Genomic DNA, 21,084 nt, shown 5'->3' with positions numbered 1-21,084 from the left:
GTCATATTATTAATAATAATAAATGTCATGTGCTTAGTAATAAAATTGACATGCCATTAATAAACTGCTAAGTCCTTAAAAATAAAAATATCATCCTCTGAATAAATAAATTGTCATCCTTTTAAAAATAAAAATTTCATGTTATTAATAATAATAAATTCATTTGAGAAAGTGAAAAAAGATCAGGATTTTCCGACGAATTTAAAAACAAATCTTATTATTGAGATGATGGAATTTTTATTAATGACTTGGCAATTTTATTACTAAGTGCATGGATTTTTTTATTAATAATTAGATGAAATTTTTGTTATTGAGAGGATACGATTTTTATTATTAAGAGGATGCCATTTTTATTTTTAGTGGCACAATGGTCGAAAGTCCACCCCGCCACCTTGGCTGTGCAATTTTTTGGAGAGAAAAGAAACGCGTGTTTGGCAGGAAGTGGCTTACAGCAAACGCCTATAGAGAATCTACATGGCATTGGCCTTGCGCCAAGATCCATGCAATGGCAGGGAATGCCTTCGCCGGGGTTGGCCTCCTGGCGAGAGCGGAAGCAATTTGCACAAATTTCCTTTGAAAAAGGGAAATGAGAAAAAAGGAGAAATGATAAATGGCGAGTGTTCGCCTGGATGTCAGTAAGGATCGGACATCACACAGTCGTTACAAGCCCAGTAAATGAAATGGGCCTTATGCATAGCAGACCTCGTAAAAAGGCCGAAAGGGGCAAAGACCGTCAGGTCCGTGTCCAAAACCGAGCAAAACCTCAAAGCGAAGACAAGAGAAGGTCGCTCGCCACCGAGGGGAATGGCGCCGCCGCCGGACAGCAAGTCTGATAAATCCCCAGAGGAGCTCCTGTGCGCGGCGGCGGAGGCCGGTAACGACGATGCTATCGCCGAGCTCATTTCCTCTGGCGCCGACCCCACCTACTTCGACGCCTCCGGCATGACGCCGCTCATGCACGCGGCCACCGGCGGCCACGCCGCTGCCGCGCGGCTCCTGCTCGATGCCGGCGCGCCCTGGAACGCGCTCTCCCCCGAAGGCCTCTCCGCGGGTGACCTTACATCCGACCCCGCCACATACGACCTGCTCCTCGACCACGCCCTCCGCTCCGAGCTCATCCTCGGCACCGTCGCCCGCCGCCAGGCGGCCCCCGCGAACTCCTCCGACGGCGTCCCCGCCGAGACCTACCTCGACTCGAGGGTTTCGTTCAGCGAGGACCGGGTGATGGATGCGGAGAGCAAGGCGGTGATGATGGAGTGGGAGCGTCCGCTGATGGAGGCGCACGCGCGGGCGGTGTGCGCCGCCGGCGGCGGCAAGGTGCTCAACGTGGGGTTCGGGATGGGGCTCGTGGACCAGGCGATACAGAGGTACGAGCCCGAGGAGCACACCATCATCGAGGCCCACCCGGAGGTGTACGCCCGGATGCTCAAGCTCGGGTGGGGTGAGAAGAAGAACGTCAGGATCCTCTTTGGGCGATGGCAGGATGTGATCCCGCAGCTCGGTTCTTATGACGGTATGACAAAAACATTCACTTTTCTAAAATTCATTGCTGCCATTTGAAACATCCTGTTGCTTGCTTGCTTGTTTGGGGACAGATGCGAATCTGCAAATTGTTGGTGTCTTGCATCATGCCATCCGCACTTGTTCATCATCATAACAATGTTAATGCGGTCTCGAAGAAAAAATTCGATGTGTCACATTCTTTTCAGCATTTCTAGTCAGGAACAGACTATTGTGAAGTTGTTTTTAAGGTGCAGCTACAGGTTGATAGAGTTTCTGTGGTGATTTTTAGAGCTGGAACTGACTTTGTTGATAAAGTAAGGACAGTAGAATAGATCAAAGGAAACAAAACACAAATGAATAACAAATACCCCTGATATAAGTTACATCAAGTTTCTCTCTAGTCTTTGTCTCCAAATCCGGCCTTTTCGCTTCGGCTTTCCTCCAAACCTCTGACAAATAATTTTTTCTATAAATTGCCCCATAATACTGTATTATGACTTGTGAAGTTGTTTCACCTTTTCCAATCACAATGAATTGGGCAGAGCGCTTACCTTTCTATTTAAAAAAGCTGTCCAAAGGTGGAAGCTACGACTTTGATGGAGTTTCTATGGAATATTTGTTTCTTTGGTTATCACAAAACATAGTAATAAGAGCTGAAGATGCCAAGGTTAGTTGGAATAAGTCTCATTTTTCTCTTTTAGAAGCTCTGCTTCTGAAGAGAAGTTATGCAAATGGTACTAATGTGCCAATCTTCGTTTACTCTGTATGCTAGTTCATCCCATCATGTGTCAATGCACTACGGAATTTTATAGGAAGTATTTATGTTAAGCTTGCATGCTTTTGAGGGCTCCTCAACCAGTGTATGTGTGCTAGTGTTTATTTTGTGCTCGTGGTGAGTTTGCCGTACAAGTTAGTTAGAACATAAGGCAATTTGCAATTGCAAGTCTATAGTGTATGGTGAAATTTCAATCTTTAAAAGAAGCCAATGTAGGTAATTCTTCATCATATGGTTTCTATAAGTAGATAGTGTACCTGGATGGTTTAAGCGGACAAATGTTTGTAGAATGGTATGTCTTCCACAAATACTTATCCTGTGGTGATTCTGATGGAAATAAATTGTTCGTGGCACGAGGAAGCCCTGTCCGAGTTAAATAATTTTGCAAAACTTATCATGTGAGTACCATGTAAGAGTAATTATTCTATACTTTGTTATTGCTGAATAAAATTACTGGAACGGAATCGTTACATAATGGAGCCTTGTTTTAATACTTCGGTTTCTGACAAGAGTTAGTCATAATGAGAAGTATTTGGGAAGTATGTAGTCAGGGCACAGCGACGTGTAGGGATGAAAATGGAGTGGAAAATTTCCGCTTTTCCGGAGGAAAAATGAAAACGGAGAGGAAATATGAAAACCGAAATTTGCAAAACGGAAGTGGAAATGGAATTTTTTATGCAGAAACGGAAGTGGAAATGGAATTTTTTATGCAGAAACGGAAACAAAAACGGAACGGTGTTCCGGTAAAACAGACGTGGAAACAAAACTTTCCGTTTCCGTGAATATGGAATTTCTGTTTTTACTATACGCATATGGCTGGTTTGTAGCCCAACCACGATCATTTGAGGCCCAACCTCTACTACCGCACATGTATTCAACTTCCCTATACGGAATTCTCCAGTACTAGTACAATACTATGCTAAGTTGCTAAAATAAACATATTATTTTGTAGCCATGTTAACAATTCATTAAACTTATTTGTTTTTGTGTGTATTTCTCTATGATTGAAGGGGTTTTTAAGTTCCGGTCAACGCCCACTTCTGTTTTTGTGTCCGATATATATTCGCTCCGTGTCCGTTACTGGTAGTGATGTTTCCGTATTCATTTCCGGGGTTTCTGTATTTGTCTCCGCTTCTGCAAAAGAATATGAAAACAAATGTGGTAGCACTCAGTTCCGTCCGTTTCCGCACCGTTTTCATCCCTAGCGACGTGCATGACGTTGTATGGACGATATGGCAACACCACATGCCGAATGTATTGCAAGGGTGGACGGCTCAGGCTGGAGCCGCTCCACAACATTATATCATCGTTATAACAACAAGACAACAGCGGCTTAAAAACTTTTGATTTCAAACCAGTTGGATTTTGGCAATTTGGATTTCATGGTTGCTTGCAACAGAAGTATCTACCAAGATGGTGTGGTGTGTTTTTCTACACTGCCTTTTTATACTTCCGTGTTCATCAATTGCAGTAGCTATATTGTGATTTCTGAAGTCTGTGAATCATACTCCCTAGTTATCTGTTCACTGATTTTACTGTTGAAGAAGAAATGGAAATATATCAAATATTAGTGTGAGATAATTCAAACCATGGTCGCTGTATTTTGTGGATAACTTGCTGAATTGTTACACCAGAAGTAACAACTTTTTGTCGCTGCATTTAATGGATGACTTGCTGAATAGTGAGCACTAGAAGTAACAACTTTTTTTTTAAATCAAGTGTTGAATAAGTCAAATGGTGTCTTGTTTGTCTTTTTACCTACACAAGCTTAGCTTTTCTTCCTTTATGTTTTGACATAATCAAAGGAATAGCAAGAAAGGAGCCTGTAAACAACTGAAATTTGTGTTTGGTATGAGGGATAAAAGTACTATTCAACAAACGAACTAGATAGCAACCTGTTTCTGGTTTGTCCAACAAGAATCTCTCAGGATTCATTGTCACTGACAAATATGTGCAAAGAATAGAATATTCCAATCAGAGATCTTCCCTATTCACACTCCAAGCAGTTAGTTCCTTGTTCATCAACAGAAGTAGCTATATTGTGATTTGTGAAGGTTGTAAATCTTCCCAGTTATCTTCACTGGTTTGAGTGGTGAAGAAGAAATGGAAATAAATTAAATATTAGTCTGACATTATTCGAACCATGGTCGCTGTATTTTGTGGGTAACTTGCTGAACTGTGACAACTAGAAGCAACAACTTTATCTCTTCAAACCATGGTCGCTGCATTTTATGGATAACTTGCTGAATTGTGAGCATTAGAAGCATATCTCTTTAAATCAAGTGTTGAATAAGTCAAATCATGTGCTGTTTGTCTTTTTACCTACACAAGATGAGCTTTCCTTCCTTTATCTTTTGACATGATCAAAGAAATAGCAAGAAAGGAGCATGTAAGCAACTGAAAATTCATGGTTGGTATCAGGGATACAAGTATTATTCACCAAACAAAGTACTCCCTCGGTAACTTAATATAAGGCGTTTTTTGGCTCTGTCATGGACTCTAAAAACGTGTTACAAAAAGTTAAAGAGGTAGTAGATAGCATCCTGTCGCGGGTTTGTCCAACAATAGTCTGTCAGCACTCCATTGTCACCGACAAATATGAATCTGTGCAAAGAATGGAGTGTTAGAATCAGAGATGTTCCACATTCACAATACAATGAGTTAGTTCCTTGTTCATCAACCAAAGTAGCTATATTGTGATTTGTGAAGGTTGTAAATCTTACTTCTAGTTATCTGTTCAATGGTTTGAGTGTTGAAAAAGAAATGGAAATAAATAAAATATTAGTCTGAGATAATACAAAGCATGGTCGCTGTATTTTGTGGATAACTTGCACTTGCTGAATTGTGAGCACTAGAAGCAACAAATTTATCTCTTTGAACCATGATCGCTGCATTTTATGGATAACTTGCTGAATTGGGAGCACTAGAAGCATGTCTCTTTTATTCAAATGTTGAATAAGTCAAATCATGTGTTGTTTGCCTTTTTACCTACACAAAGATGCGCTTTCCTTCCTTTATCTTTCGACATGATCAAAGGAATTGCAAGAAAGGAGCATGTAATCAACTGAAAATTTGTGTTTGGTATCAGGGATAGAAGTATTATTCACCAAACGAACTAGATAGCAACCTGTCTCTGGTTTGTCCAATAAGAGTCTGTCCAGCACACCATTGTCACTGACAAATATGAATCTGTGCAAAGAATGGAGTGTTATCTGTTCACTGGTTTGACTGTTGAATAAGAAATGGAAATAAATCAAACATTAGCGCGAGATAATTCAAACCGTGGTTGTCTGTATTTTGTGGATAACTTGCTGAATTTTGAGCACTAGAAGTAACAACGTTATCTCTTTAAGACCAAGTGTTGAATAAGTCAGACCATGTGCTGCTTGTCTTTTGACCAACACAAGCTGAGCTGAGCTTTCCTTCCTCTTATCTTTTGGCATATAATCAAAGGAACAGTGAGAAAGGAACCTGTAAGCAGCTGAAAATTCGTGTTTGGTATGAGGGGTGCAACTAATATTCAACAAACTAACCAGATAGCAACCTCTTTCTGGTTTGTCCAACTAGAGTCTCCTAGCATCTCATTGTCACTGACAAGTATGAGTCTGCGCAAAGAAGGGAATATTCGAATCAGAGACTTACTGATTTACAGCCCAAGCAGTTCATGCCTTGTCTGGCAAGCTAATGGACTTTTCAAACAACAACTTTAGATCCCCCCCCCCCCCCCCCCCCGCGCCGCCCTCTCCGGCGACACGGGGGAAACCCTAGTCGCCGCCGCCGCCAGGGCCTTCCACCCCTCCTTCCCCTGCATCGCCGCCGCCCGAGGGGACGCCGGCGAAGCCCGTGCGTGCCCGGTGAAGGTGGCGGCGGGGTGCTCGCTCTCCGCCCGACTGCGTCGCTTCCTAGGCGCATCGGCCTCCATTTGGGGGGGCCGTTCTTCCATCCCTTGGCGGTTTCTCCCGTCGGCGGCGTCCTGGTGGCCTCCGGCGGCTCTGCCCATCTCGTTCTGGAAGGACGTGCAGCGGTGGGCGCGCATCGGCGGCCGGGTGGACTAGATCTGGGTCCTCGCTGTCTGCTCCCTGCGCGCTCGGGTGGGGCGACACTTGGGGCTCTCTCCGGCTGCAGGAACGCGATGCCGGGCTGGCGACCTCCGGTGGTGTCGTCCAGGGTGAGCGTCGGAGGCGCTCGGCTCGTTGGCTTGTGTGGGCTGGCTTCCAGTCCGGCGAGCTAGGCTGAGGAGGTGGATCTGGGGGTGGAATGGTGGTGGGGGAGGAGGAGCTGTGGTGGACAGGCCTGATCTCCGCTCCTGTCGGCGCCGGTGCTCGAGGTGAGCAGTTGCGTTAATGGAGGTGCATCCTGCTAGCAGCGGTGAGGACGCTCGCCGCAGAATTGCAGGGGGATGGGAGGTCTCGCGCTCCTATGCTTGCCGGACTCGGCGGCCACCGTATGCGGAGAGGTCCGGTGTGCGATGCTTCAGGCGAAAGCCTTGTGCCGGCCTTGCTGGCATCGATGATGGCGACGCCCTCGGGCGCCGTTTTCCTCCTTGGAGGCGTCATTGTGAGGCTCCCGCATTGCGTCCTCTAATGTGCTCCGGGCGAAAGCCTAGATCCTCCATCCTTGGATCGGACATCGACGAGGTCTTTGACGTCGTTGCCCCCTTGGGGGCGTTGTCTTTGGAGCCATTGAGCCGTGGTGGTTTGTTTGTAGTCTCGGCTTGAGTGCGGTTGGTCTGTTGGTATGTGGCTGGGTTGTTGTTGGTCTGTTCAGTGCTGGTGGTGGTGGTGGAAGTGATTTGTGGCGGCGGCCTTTCCCTTGGTCATCCTTGTGCTGTTGGTCGATCTCTCTCTTGGGGGCTCATGGCGGCGGTGAGGTCTCAGACTTCGGTGCCCTTCGACGACGTTTGAGGTTTGGTTGCCTCGCATAGTGCTCTGGTTCCCTCTATTTGTGATGGTGGCCGTGGTGTGGCCCAGAGGAGGTGCGGGGCTGTCTCGGCGGAACTTTGCCCTTCGTCATGGTCTGTGGCTCTCTCCGCCGCGTCGTGACTAGGCATTGAGAAGCCCTTCGACGGTGGCTGTGACTCTCCTAGCTCTTCAAGGTGCCGAGTGATCGCACGGTAGCGGGCAACTTCTTCTCTTCGTCTTCTCGGTGTTGATTCTCCTTTCGACTTATCCAACAATATGAGTTCCCGCTCCTCATGGTCTACGAGTGGTGATGGGTGCTAAATTCTTGGTGTCGGCTGTTTGTTTATCTCATTTCCTGGTTCTTCTCTGTTGTACCTCATTCCTTCTTGTGTGTGTTGGGTGCTGCACTTGTGTAGCCGTTGTGTTTGTATCTCAGTCTTACTTATGATAATGAAAATGGTTCAGGCTGGCGTAAGCCCGCCGTAGCTCCGTAAAAAAAAAAAAAAAAAACAACTTTAGCGGTCATATTTTAAAATTTCTGTGCTTGATTGGCTTCTCACTGTAAGCCTGAAGAAAATCTAGGGAACCGCTGTTTCTGAATGCTGCTAACTGCGTCTTTTCGTCGTGCGCAGGTATATTCTTCGACACCTACGGGGAGTACTACGAGGACATGAGGGAGTTCCACGAGCACCTACCCAAGCTGCTGAATCCGGGAGGGGTCTACTCCTACTTCAACGGGCTGTGCGGCGACAACGCCTTCTTCCACGTGGTGTACTGCCAGCTGGTGGCGATGGAGCTGACGAGCCTCGGGTACTCGACGCAGTTCGTCCCTCTCCCCGTCAGGGACTGCCTCAAGGCGGAGGTGTGGGAGGGGGTGAAGCAGAAGTACTGGCAGCTGGACACCTACCACCTCCCCGTCTGCCAGGCCGAATCTGAATCAGAGTAGAATTTGTCCCTGCTAATGGGGTACTGAATCTGTGTTACTAGCGATTAAGATTGTACTATTACTAGGTTTTTGTTCGCTGTTGTACGCTTGTTGAGGATTAGGTCAAGCTTGCCTGCTTGTGGATTGCTGTCGATGGAAGAATTTGGTTCCTGGCATGGATTCTTCTTGTCACTTTGGATGTACAACTGCTGCTGACCGGTGACACTTGTGTCTTGTGGTGCTGCCGGAAGCGTCAGCTGTGCGAGGACGCTTCATGGGCAAGCTAGCTTGGGATCTCTCTCATCATCGTCTCGGAGCATTCTGCGATTCTGTCCCGCGGGCAGTTACGGCACGCGACATTCAGTTTTGGACAACCAGAAGGCGACGCGCCGGCCGTTTTTCCGTGATCCTCAGCCGTGGAACGCCGGGCTTTTGTCCCTGCGCTTCTGGACGCGGGTTCTCCGTGCAGAAGCAACGAGCGACCTGCTTCGCCACGCCAGCCACACGGTGAGGATGTGGTTAGGCAAATCCCGGAACCAAAAACGACCTGCTTTGCCCGGCGAGCCAAGTATGCTGCTAGTACTAGTCAGAGTAAGTCAGCCAGTCAGCTGGCACTACTATTTCTAGCACCACCCACCTACAGTACATTCCTTTGACTCGGCTCGTCTCCTCCTCGTCGGTCTTTTGCGAGCTGTGTGGGCGGGGAGATGTGGCGCTGGCAAGCCGCGCACCTCCCGTCCGGGCGGGCCACTGGTAGCCAGCGAGCCGTCGGCCTCGTCGACTTTCCGGCCACGTCCTTCTCCAACTGCTCCCAAAGGGCTCGTTCGTTGGTTAATGGCCAGGGCACCCGTGCCGCTGCTCCGCCACCCAGGGCGGTGGCCCGCTGGTTCGTTGCACGTAGCGGCAGATCACAGAGACACTCGTGTGCTTCGCCGGGTGAAGATGAACAGCGAGGATGCACTTTTCCCAGCGTTTTGCCAGGAGGAGGAGCCCAAGTTGCGCTCTTGTTGCCCGTGCGGTGACAGAGCAAGGAAGAATCGATGTGAACCCGTCCAATCCACCGCCGAGGAGGAGCTGGGCCGGGCGGCCGGTTTCGGAGCATGGCGGCCGCCCACCGCTCTCACGTTGCCGTCCTCGCTCGCTTTTTCTGGAGCGGTCGACACGTCTCGCCACGTAAATATCTGCCGCCACTACCCGCCTATCACGCCCAGGCGGCCTCAAAGTCCACTTATCATCACAGCTGTACCGCAGTGAAAGCTTAATTACCGGGAGTGATAACATTTTCTACTGGGATGAATCGTAGTAGACCGTTGATTGCCGAGCATCTACCTTTCCTTCTTTTTTCGCGGGAGTACAATGAGCATCTTGAGAAACCAGAGAATTTTCTTACCACGACTCTGGAGATCTGTGACAGACAGACCACGAACTCAGCGTACGGCCAGCCTTTGCTGCGCTGCCTCGACCGTGCAAGCAGCTGGACAGAACAAAGGGTTAGAAATTATTCCCGGCTTCCCGTACGTGTTGCGTCCGTCAAACAAGCAAGCTCCCTGTTTTCTCACTCGCCGCTCTTTGCAGCCGGCGCCTTCAATGCCGTATCCGCCTTCCAGTATCTCCTCGCCTATACGCCGTACCGCGACATCTTAGCTTGGAGCCATATCCTATCGTCTTCGTAGTGGTACTCCGTATTGTATGACCACGTGTCACTGTTTTGTCACCACCTCACATTCTAGATGTCCATGTCGCTGTCGCGTGCGCTGCCTCGTCTGATCGTCTCCAAGCAAGTATACATACGAGTATAAAAACTTGGAAAGCGTCTAGATGCAGAAGGGTGATGCGCGCTCAGATATTTTCTAGTACTAGTAGAGTATGTCGGAGCGCCGACTCAAATGAACTTGTGTTTTGTTTATTTTGTGTCTATTTGAATCGGCTGCCCGCTCAGCATCCATTTTTTTATATTTTAGGTCGGTTGTGCGTCTAAATCATACGATCCATTTTATGTCCGCACATAAATTTAAAAGGCCGCGGCCGTAGATCGTGCCAGCGGCCATGCCATCGTCCAAAGTTCAAGTCGACAACATGCCAGCCTCCAAAAAAAACACAACACATTTCATGCTGACGCACTTGCCAGCGGTCGGCACACATGCCAGCACACAAAAAGGGGCAGGAATTTGACCACGCCATTTCGGCCATGGTTATGTCAGCACACTTGCCGGCATACAAAAAGGGGATGACGCTCTCCGCCATAGATCACTCGTCGTCGAATTTGAGCATGTCTGCCTGCATCTTCTCGAACTATAGCCTCTTCGTCGGCGACACGATGTTCAGGTCCATCTTCATGATCTCCACCCCCGTCATCATGCTAGCGAGCGCCACTTCTTTCGCCTTGGTCTTGGCATTGGCGGCCTCGATCTCGACCATCTTGGCTTGTTTCTCCGCCTCCATCTTAAGCATCACGTCTTGCTTCTCCGCCTTCATCTCAAGCCTCCTCCTTTGGATCTCCATGAAGGCATTCATTTGCTCTTCCTAGTCCTATCGACGCTTCTCCTGTTGGGGAACGTAGCAGAAATTCAAAATTTTCTACGCATCACCAAGATCAATCTATGGAGTAACCTAGCAACGAGGGGAAGGGGAGTGCATCTACATACCCTTGTAGATCGCGATGCGGAAGCGTTGCAAGAACGCGGATGAGGGAGTCGTACTCGTAGCGATTCAGATCGCGGTTGATTCCGATCTAAGCACCGAAGAACGGTGCCTCCGCGTTCAACACACGTGCAGCCCGATGACGTCTCCCACGCCTTGATCCAGCAAGGAGAGAGGGGAGAGGTTTGGGAAGACTCCATCCAGCAGCAGCACGACGGCGTGGTGGTGATGGAGGAGCGTGGCAATCCCGCAGGGCTTCGCCAAGCACCGCGGGAGAGGAGGAGGAGGAGGTAGGGCTGCGCCAGGGAGAGGAAAACTCATATATTTGCAGCCCCCAATACCTCAACTATATATAGGGGAGAGGGAGGGGGCTGCGCCCCCTCTAGGGTTTCCACCCCAAGGGGTGCGGCAGCCCCAAAACCCATCTAGGGTGGCGGCCAAGTGGGGGGGAGAGGGAGGCGCACCAGGCATGGGCCTTTAGGGCCCATCTGCCCTAGGGTTTGCCCCCTCTTCTCTCCAGGCGCATGGGCCTTGGTGGGGAGGCGCCCCAGCCCACCTAGGGGCTGGTCCCTTCTCACACTTGGCCCATGTATGCCTCCGGGGCCCCGTGGCCCCTCCCGGTGGACCTCCGGACCCCTCCGGTGGTCCCGGTACACTACCGGTGATGCCCGGAACACTTCCGGTGGCCAAAACCATACTTCCTATATATAAATCTTTACCTCCGGACCATTCCGGAACTCCTCGTGACGTCCGGGATCTCATCCGGGACTCCGAACAACATTCGGTAACCACGTACATACTTTCCCTATACCCTAGCGTCATCGAACCTTAAGCGTGTAGACCCTACGGGTTCGGGAATCATGCAGACATGACCGAGACGTTCTCCGGCCAATAACCAACAGCGGGATCTGGATACCCATGTTGGCTCCCACATGTTCCACGATGATCTCATCGGATGAACCACGATGTCGGGGATTCAATCAATCCTGTATACAATTCCCTTTGTCTATCGGTATGTTACTTGCCCGAGATTCGATCGTCGGTATCCCTATACCTTGTTCAATCTCGTTACCGGCAAGTCTCTTTACTCGTTCCGTAACTCACATCATCCCGTGATCAACTCCTTGGTCACATTGTGCACATTATGATGATGTCCTACTGAGTGGGCCCAGAGATACCTCTCCGTTTACACGGAGTGACAAATCCCAGTCTCGATTCGTGCCAACCCAACAGTCACTTTCGGAGATACCTGTAGTGCACCTTTATAGCCACCCAGTTACGTTGTGATGTTTGGTACACCCAAAGCATTCCTACGGTATCCGGGAGTTGCACAATCTCATGGTCTAAGGAAATGATACTTGACATTAGAAAAGCTCTGAGCTAACGAACTACACGATCTTGTGCTAGGCTTAGGATTGGGTCTTGTCCATCACATCATTCTCCTAATGATGTGATCCCGTTATCAACGACATCCAATGTCCATGGTCAGGAAACCGTAACCATCTATTGATCAACGAGCTAGTCAACTAGAGGCTTACTAGGGACATGGTGTTGTCTATGTATCCACACATGTATCTGAGTTTCCTATCAATACAATTCTAGCATGGATAATAAACGATTATCATAAACAAGGAAATATAATAATAACCTATTTATTATTGCCTCTAGGGCATATTTCCAACATCTCCTCCCTTGAGTCATTTTTGCTCATCATGCCCTCCACGGTTGCAAGCAAGGCAATCGACGCCGCATCCCGCTTGTCCTCCTTCTTGGAGTTGGTTTCCCCCCGCGGCCATGGCTTTTCGCCCTTCCCAACCCTCTCCACAACTGCCTCCCCCCCCCCACCACGCGCCATAAGGGCGGCATATTACGCCTTGAACTTCTCCTCCGTGTTGATGACCATCCGACAATGGGAGAGGTTGAAGGACTTGCTGTCATGTTTGACCTTGAATGCCTCGAAAGTTTGAAATGCCTACTTATGAATAGGATGCAAGCATATGGGCAAATGGATATCCAAATGGACGTGCAAGCATAACGGGAATGGAAACGAAGAGAGCCGCATGTATACCATATCTTCCATGTCGATGCACGCTCACGCGGCGTGCCTTGGTGCTCTCAAGGGTGGCACAAAACTTGTTGCACTCTTGTTGTATCTCTCACCATCGCTTTTGAAAGGGACACCCACCCACGCTTGCTATGCATTTGATACGGCGCAAACTTTTTGCGTTCATGGAACTCACGATGGACACGAATCCAAAAGGTTGATGCCTTTTCTTCGGCGCCGACCTTGGGGTCTTGCCCAATGTCCCTCCAACACTCACAAAGGAGCCTGTCCCCGGACGGCGTGTATGCCATTGTCCGCTTGCTCTTGCGCTTCGACTTCGCCCCGACGGCTTGGTTGACGAGCTCATCCTCGAACAAAAGGCTCCCCGTCGATGTCCATTTCATCCTCTTCCTCGAGGCCGTAGTCCTCTAAAAACTCGTGGTCGAGCGGGAAGCCGCCCAGGGCGACCTGATCTTCCATGAAGGCATCATGCATGCCAACTTGATCATAGGTCACCGGCGTGAATGGCACTCGGTCGTCTTGGCTTTGGGCCTCATCGGGATCGTAGGCAGTCGCGGCGGCACCGCAAGCGAAGCCAGCAGCCGCGGCACCACCTTTGAAAATGATGTTCTCGATGATGAAACGGTTGGCCGTTTCATCGTCGTCGGCCGTTGGCATTCTATCAAACAGGTTGCGGGCGCCGAAGAGCACACCGGCTGGCATCTCCCGTGGGCGTTTCCTCGCGCCCTCCGGAGGATGATGCACGGCGTGGCGTTGAGGTTGGTGGACACGGACACGGGCGCGGACGTGGACGTCACCACCACGCTCACCTCCGGCGACTCAAACGGACACAGCGGACGAAATAGGTCGGCGCGTTGGCGTTGCTCTTACTACCTGTAATCGAACTTCTACTAGATGTATGTTGCTGCTGTACGTTTGTTCACGATCATCAGGTCAAGCTTGCTTGCGTCTGTGCGTGCGTGAGTGCGGATTGTGGTCGATGAAAGAACTCCGGTGGAAAGTGGCTGGGATTTTTCTCGTCGTTTTTTAGGTACATCCACAGATCCAGTACTGGAGGCATCAGATAAGATTGGTTGGTACGACCAGGCTTGAATCTGAGGGCGTTGTGTAGTTCGGTCCTGCGGTGACGCTTGCAGACAGTTATACGGAGCGTGCGTGTTGTTGGGTCAGCGCAGCGGCCACGCTACACTGAAACTACTACTGTACTTGGAACGCGGAGACGCATCACGCGTGGCTCGCCGTTTTCCCGTGACCCGACGCTTGGAACGCCCGCCGCTGGGCTTTCTCCGTACGCTCTGGACGCGAGTTTCCCGCGTAGAGAAAGTGACGACCTGCGCCTGCTTGCCCGGCGGGTCGTCAGTCACTCAAGTAGCAGTAGCGCTACAGTCGTTGCCACCATCCACGGATCCACCTACATTCTTGGACTCGCGAGGAGCGCGGGCGGACGCGGTTGGTCTGGCCTTTTCCTGTGGGCGGGGCGGCATGGCGCACGGCGCGCACCTCTCGTGACACGGGCAGACGACTATAGTACTGCTAGCACTGGCAAGCGAGCCGTCGACCTCGGCGACTTTCTGGCCACGTCGTTTTCCAACTGCTCCCAAAGGGCTCGTTGGTTGGTTGGTTGGTTAATGGCCGTGCCGCTGCTCCGCCACTCCGGCCGGTGGACCCTTTTCTCCGGCATTTCACCGGGAGGAGGAGGCCAAGTTGCGCTCTCGTTGCTGCCCGTGCGGCGGGCGAGGAAAGAACCGGTGTGAATCCGTCCAATCCACCACCGAGGAAGAGCTGGGCCGGGCTGGGCGGCCGGTTTCGGAGCTGGGCCGGGCGGCCGGTTTCGGAGCATGGCGGCCGCCCACCGCTCTCACGTTGCCGTCCTCGGTCGCTTTTTCTGGAGCGGTCGACACGTCTCGCCCCGGGCTCCGCCACGTAAATATCTGCCGCCACTGCCCGCCTATCACGCCCAGGCGGCCTCAAAGTCCACTTATCATCACAGCTGTACCGCAGTGAAAGCATCTACCTTAATTACCAGGAGTGATAACAATTTTTTACTGGGATTAATCGTAGGCCGTCAATCACCGAGCATCCAGGAGTGCTCTTTTCTTCTGCGGGAGTACTACAACGAGCATCTTGAGAGACCAGAGAGATTTTTCTTACCACGACTCTGGAGTTCGGGTGACAGAGAGACCACGAAAGATCAGCGGAGCGAGCGTACGGCCAGCCTTTCCTGGGCTGCCTCGACCGTGCAAGTAGCTGAGCAAAACAAACGGTTAGAAATTATTCCCGGCTTTTATTCCCGTACGTGTCGCGTCCGTCAAACAAGCAACCGGCCTGTTTTCTCGCCCGCCGCTCTTTTTCAGCTGGTGCATTCAATGCCGGATCCGGCTTCTAGTGAGCACGTACGTATTTCGTCGCTGTACGTACGCCGTATCGAGCCATGTCCTATCATCCTCGTGGTACGTATAGGATGACCACGTGGCACCGTTTGTCCGTGGCCACCTCGCGGCGTCGCTGTCGCGTGCGCTGCCTGAGCTCCAGGCTAGCGCCACTATAGAAAACCTTGGAGAGCATCTAGACGCATCCAAGCGTGATGTGCTCAAATGATTTCCTTTACAGGAGAATACGTTAGAGCAACTCCAATGGAACGACCCATTACGGTTTGAACCCAGATCGATAAAGAAAAAGAGGCGAGTAGAGCGGCAGGCAACAACCTGAGCAGCCACCTGCTTTGCCCGGCTAGCTGGAGACTAGACTAACAAGTACTCCAAAGCACCGCTTTACCACCGGTGTCCACTGAGCGACGTTCAGACTCGCGCACGAGCCTCTCCCGTGTGAAGCGAAGCGGCACGGCGGCCGGCGGGGACACGGCCACCGGACCGGACAGCGCCCTCCCGTCCCGTGGCACGGGCGCCGGCAGCAAAGCAAAGCGAAGAAAAAAAGCATGGTCGACCTCGAGGACTTTCTGGAAGCGTCGTTTTCATTCCCTGTTATTATTCTGAAACATTGCCCGCGACAGTGAACGTAGCGACGGACCGGGCGCACGTCGTTCTTCCGATCCCGTGGGCGGAAACCGTCGACCGCAGGCGCAAGACACTGCTGGACGCTTGGGCCTGTTCCGTTCCCACGCACCTCCTGCGCTCGGTGAGAGGAAGACCACACCACTGACACTGAGCGTGCACGGACCGGCTTCGCCAAGGCCAACTAGCGCTCTCTTTAGCTGAGGAGTAGCAGCATCGTCGACGCCGCGACGTGGATGAGATGAATCCATCGTCCACCGAGGAGACGGGGCCGCCGGTCGACCGGCGTTCGCTTGTCGTGGCCGTCGTCACGGGGCCCGTCACGCGTCCGCCGTGACGTCGCCGCACCGTGCTTTTCTCTGCGGAAGGACCGGCGCGCTGCGCTGTCTGCCTCGGCCTCGGGGTCCGGAGCCACGTAATAACGTGAATAAATATCTGCCACCACTACCCGCCTATCAGCAAAAAGTCCACTTATCGAAGGCCACTATCAGAGCTGTCCCGCAATCAAAGGCCACTCACTGCGATTAATGGTTTGTTTATTAGCCGTAACCTTTGTTTTTTCTCCTGGAGCGGCGATCACGGCCGTTGATTATACTATTAGCTGCAAGTAGGGTGTACCTCTACGCGGCATGGTTTTTCCAAGTAGAGTAGTGTGCGCTTTCTAGTTCTAGAAACAAACAAACAAAGTTATGATTCCCGTGCTTCCGTGCGGCGCCTGCTGCACACTACCCGGGTTCTCACTCGCCGCTCGTTACTTCTTTTCAACGGAGTTCGTTGCTTTTCATCATCTCTTTACGTACGTAGGTTGCTGCCCGGCCGCTCCCTCTTCAATGCTGCACCGCCTCCCGTTTCCTTGTTACTATGTTTTTGACCGAATCTTCCCGTATTCCTGTTATACTACCAGTACTTATCTACCTCGATCCAGTCATTCTTCCCGTCGTGGCAAGGACGTGGCGCCGTGATCGCCACCTCGTCACGGTCACACCCACACCCCCGTTGCGTGCCGTGCATGGTCTCCGGACCTACACCTCTACAAACTTGGAGAGCATCAACGGCCAAGCCGTGACGAGCCGCTGTTTGCAGCCAGGATTGTTTATGACCCTCCGTCATAATTAGGCTCAAATGTGATAGATAGCGGCAACGACCTATCACCACCGATAGTCAGTCGATTAGTGATGCACGCAGGAGCCCACCTGTCAGAAACCAACAAGTTCCAGAAAAACGCACCGGAAAAAGGAAGGACGACAAGTCAAACCCATCCATCCATCCATCCATCCAATCCTACGACGCGACACCGCACAGGATAACCACCGTAGACCCCCTTCCTCCCACTCTCCATCACCCACGCGCTTTCCCCTTCCCCCGGCACGTCCCGCCGTTACTTAACCCGACCCCTCCCCCGCCCGAGCCCCCCATCCCCATTCCACTTCCATTTCCTCCCGTCCCCGTCCCCATTCTTTCATTCGTTCTCAGAGAGACGAGCGGCGAGGCGAGACGACGACTACGAGGAGGAGCGAGGGGGAGAGCTCGGATCTACCGGAGATTTTTGTCTAGTTGGTGGTGAAGGATGTTGAGGGCCGTGGCGAGGTGCTGCGGGCACTGGCCGCCGGGCGCCGCGGCGGCGGACGGCATGCTCTGGCAGACGGAGCTGCGGCCGCACGCGGCGGGGGAGTTCTCCATGGCCGCCGCGCAGGCCAACCTCGTCATGGAGGACCAGGCGCAGGTGCTCGCCTCCCCCTCCGCCACGCTCGTCGGCGTCTACGACGGCCATGGCGGCCCCGACGCCTCCCGCTTCCTCCGCTCCGCCCTCTTCCCCCACGTCCAGCGTACGCCCTCTTCTCTTCTCCTTCCCCTTCTTCTCGGTATGGTATGGTCGCGCGCGCGGTGCTGATTTTGCTGCACGTCTTGTCTTGTCTCGGCAGGCTTCGCCAAGGAGCAGGGGGGCGTGACCGCGGAGGCGATCCGGCGGGCGTTCGGCGCGGCGGAGGAGGACTTCCTGCACGAGGTCCGGCAGGCCTGGCCCAAGCGCCCGCGCATGGCCGCCGTCGGCTCCTGCTGCCTGCTCGGGGCCATCGCGGGGGACACGCTCTACGTCGCCAACCTCGGCGACTCCCGCGCCGTCCTCGGCCGCCGCATCGTCGGCGGCGGGGTGGCCGTCGCCGAGCGCCTCTCCACCGACCACAACGTCGCCTCCGAGGAGGTCCGGATGGAGGTCTCCTCGCACAACCCGGACGACGCGCAGATCGTGGTGCACACCAGGGGGGCCTGGAGGATCAAGGGGATAATTCAGGTGAGAGCCCGGTGATGAGGATACTACCATCCCCGTCTGATTAATTTCGTGCTTCTCTGTCAGAGATCGGAGGCAAGGATCGCTGATTGTTGATAACATCTGCGGCTTTTGGTTCCTCTGCCAGTTTGCCTGATTTAGATTTTTTGGTAGTTTGCTTGCACACTGAAATATGGGATAGCTGTAACGAAATTGCATCACAGATTCAGAGCTCCCTAATTGGTAGTACTAGTGCAGAGCCATTAGATACCATATCATGGAACTTAACTAATGTCATTGACCTTGAGTGGGTTTCCAGGTAACAATTGGAAAGAAATTGACCCCTTTTGTTCAATCTTCAGCTTACTTAGCTTTGTGTAAGGGGTTAGATGAAGTAGGCCTTATGTCAGAAATGGTAACTAGCCCAATTTAACAAGATATTCACTGTGTTTTTGGAAACTTGCTGACCATACTGAAGAATTTTCCTCTTGTCACTTTAAAGCGAACACTGAAATTGCACACTCAACCCTGGATTCCAGGGTCCATAACCTATCCAGGATTGCTGGGATCATAAAGTATCCTGGGTTCATAAACTATCCAGGATTGCTGGGATCATAACGTATCCTTGATTCCTGTGATCCTGTGATCATAGTCCATATATAGTTTCTCTCTTTTGGTGATAAGATACTCTATCTATTGTTGGAAAGCTAATAAACTTGTTATTGTTTGGTGATTAGCTTATGCTTGCCTTTTTGTCATCACTCATCAGTTAGTTTGTCCTCTTAGGAGTTAGGAGAACCTATGATATGAAGTTCAATGCAAAGCAGAGCAAAAGAGAGATGGATAACATGAGCTAACAATTGATTGTTGTACCATCAGGTGTCAAGATCCATTGGTGATGTATACTTGAAGAAACCGGAGTATAGCCTGGACCCATTATTTCGGCAGATCGGCCCTGTTATTGCGTTGAAGAGGCCAGCTCTTAGCGCTGAACCACAAATTCATGTTCGCAAGCTCAAACCAAACGATCAGTTCATAATATTTGCCTCGGACGGTCTTTGGGAGCATCTCAGCGATGATGCTGCTGTGCAAATTGTCTTCAAGAACCCAAGAACGGTAGGTTCCAATGTAACAGTACCATTTGCTATTCTAGTGTGGGGGTTTTGCTCCGCGTATGAATCATCTGTTCGACAAAATGAAATAACGCCAAGTTAATTTGTGCAGGGTATAGCAAACCGACTAGTGCGGGCTGCCTTGAAGGAGGCCACGAAGAAGAGAGAGGTCAGTGTGCATGACCTGAGGACGATAGAGCGGGGCGTGCGGCGCCATTTCCACGACGACATCAGCGTCGTCGTGGTGTACCTCGACCGGCACCGGGGTCGCCGTCAGACCAGGGTGGTGGACTCGAGCAGCAACTGCACCAGCGCCCCCGTCGACGTCTACTCCTCCTCCAGCTCGGCTTACCGCGACTCCGGTTAGTAGGCCAGACCAGACGGGCAGCAGAAGCTCAGACTATATGATCAGGGTGGTAAAATGGTGGTAGGGTTGCAGATCAGCAACGCAAGCTGCAAACCGCAAGCTGCAGTGGCAGCGTCCGAAAGAGATGCGCGGAATGTACATAAGTAGTGCGGGCGCGTGGAACTTTTGTCTGAAGAGATGATTTTTTCGTATGTAATTGCAGGATTTAACTCTCTCTTTTTTGTGTATCTCTGCTTAGCCAGCAGTTAATTAACCCGTGAACTAGAACGGTAGCAGCATATATGATACTGAAATTTAGAAAGGGCACCCCGAATTTTATCATGTGAATTCGTCCGTGCTGGTGGGAAATCCGAAATCGGGTATCTTTTCTATCTACTTTTCGATCGATCGTTCTCGTGTTCGCTGAATGGTGATTCCAGTTGCTTATCAGGAATCACTTGGCTTTAGTAGATCAAAGGCAAACGGCCTGCTAGTTGCACACTTGCACTTGCATCGTCGGTCGTGGTGTGGCTCTTTATCCGGTTGTCGACCCTCTTGTCGGAGCTCTCGGGGAAAAGGGGAAATTCTTAGCTAGTGTCGTCTCGCTTTTTCTCGTGGTGATCCACTCACTGTCGAAGAAAGTTGTTTCTTTATTGAGAGGTCTGAGTGCTTACCATGACCTAATTCCGGCACCCAGTTATGAGTTATCCGTGTACACTAGTGACACCGTGACAGTGCCACCATCAGCTACCAAATGTCTTTGTAACGAGAGCACGTTGCAAAAGGTACCGAATGCCTTTGTAACGAGAACGTGACCAGTGGTGCGTACCAAGCGACAGACTTTGTGCGGATCAGTGAGGTGCAACTCGTTCCAGCCCAGGAGGGTAGTTGGAAGTGGAATTCGGAAACTTCTACTCCTAGTTGATTCCCATCCAAATCGGCGTGCAAGGCCCTCGTTTCAAGGGATCTCCATTTGTACCGTGGCGAGCGCAATATCGAAGGCTTGGTCTCCCCTTCGTTGCAAAATGGCCATCTGGTTGGTGATCCGGAAAAGGATCCGGACTGCTGATCGCCTCGCCAGACCAAACCTCCCACATAACGAGAACTGCATGCTTTGCGGTTCTTCCCCGGGGGATGCATATTATCGTCTTGTGGCTTGTTCAGTTTGATGCGTTCTATGGAGTTATGGTACCCGGCGGTGTAGCCCGCTATTCACAGCACCTTTGAGAGCTGTTGTTCTAGCGTAAGAAATGGAGCCCCTCTCGGCAGTTAGGGCCAGTCTGGGAAATTTAACCTGAAAAAAATTGACTGGTCAATCTAGCATAAGAAAACCTTGTCTGGTTCACAACCTTGCCTGATCAGTGCTAAGAAGCCGCACTTATATCTGACATACTCCCTCTAAAAGTTCATTAAAGTAGTGATCTATAGATCTTATATTACTTTTCAGAGGGAGTATGTCGGCGTTCTGGGAATGGGGTACCCAGACTTGCCTGTCTGCGGCCCACGGCGTGGCTCCATCGACGGCCTGGTACGGCCCAGT

General features: G+C 51.2%; 2 protein-coding genes across 3 annotated transcripts; both read left to right on the top strand.

The window, feature by feature from the left end:
• The first annotated feature begins 737 nt into the window (after positions 1-737).
• On the top strand, positions 738-8,280 carry LOC109743493 (protein arginine N-methyltransferase 2). Its single transcript, XM_020302585.3, has 2 exons — positions 738-1,513; positions 7,812-8,280. Exons 1-2 carry the CDS (start codon positions 805-807, stop codon positions 8,123-8,125), a joined length of 1,023 nt encoding a protein of 340 aa, XP_020158174.1. The 5' UTR covers positions 738-804; the 3' UTR covers positions 8,126-8,280.
• LOC109743477 (probable protein phosphatase 2C 34) lies at positions 7,670-19,866 on the top strand. Of its 2 annotated transcripts, none has more exons than XM_020302569.4 (5): positions 7,670-7,719; positions 17,229-17,646; positions 17,743-18,110; positions 18,966-19,202; positions 19,311-19,866. In XM_020302569.4, exons 2-5 carry the CDS (start codon positions 17,388-17,390, stop codon positions 19,563-19,565), a joined length of 1,119 nt encoding a protein of 372 aa, XP_020158158.1. In that variant the 5' UTR covers positions 7,670-7,719; positions 17,229-17,387; the 3' UTR covers positions 19,566-19,866. The 2 variants fall into 2 exon arrangements, with proteins under 2 accessions (XP_020158158.1, XP_073354328.1); XM_073498227.1 differs by having other exon boundaries at positions 7,670-7,740.
• Positions 19,867-21,084: the final 1,218 nt, after the last annotated feature.

Source organism: Aegilops tauschii, chromosome 5 (assembly GCF_002575655.3).
Source record: "Aegilops tauschii subsp. strangulata cultivar AL8/78 chromosome 5, Aet v6.0, whole genome shotgun sequence".
In the NCBI taxonomy this organism is placed as follows: Eukaryota; Viridiplantae; Streptophyta; class Magnoliopsida; order Poales; family Poaceae; genus Aegilops; species Aegilops tauschii.
The sequence above is the reverse complement of the archived record's forward strand: the minus strand, read 5'-3'. Positions and strand labels throughout refer to the sequence as shown.

Bases quoted from the DNA above. Each gene is read 5' to 3' on its own strand.
- LOC109743477 (XM_020302569.4), top strand. From the start codon at position 17,388: ATGTTGAGGGCCGTGGCGAGGTGCTGCGGGCACTGGCCGCCGGGCGCC. The intron at 18,111-18,965 runs GTGAGAGCCCGG...TTGTACCATCAG, and splicing joins GGATCAAGGGGATAATTCAG to GTGTCAAGATCCATTGGTGA. The intron at 19,203-19,310 runs GTAGGTTCCAAT...TAATTTGTGCAG, and splicing joins TCTTCAAGAACCCAAGAACG to GGTATAGCAAACCGACTAGT.
- LOC109743493 (XM_020302585.3), top strand. From the start codon at position 805: ATGGCGCCGCCGCCGGACAGCAAGTCTGATAAATCCCCAGAGGAGCTC. The intron at 1,514-7,811 runs GTATGACAAAAA...CGTCGTGCGCAG, and splicing joins GCAGCTCGGTTCTTATGACG to GTATATTCTTCGACACCTAC.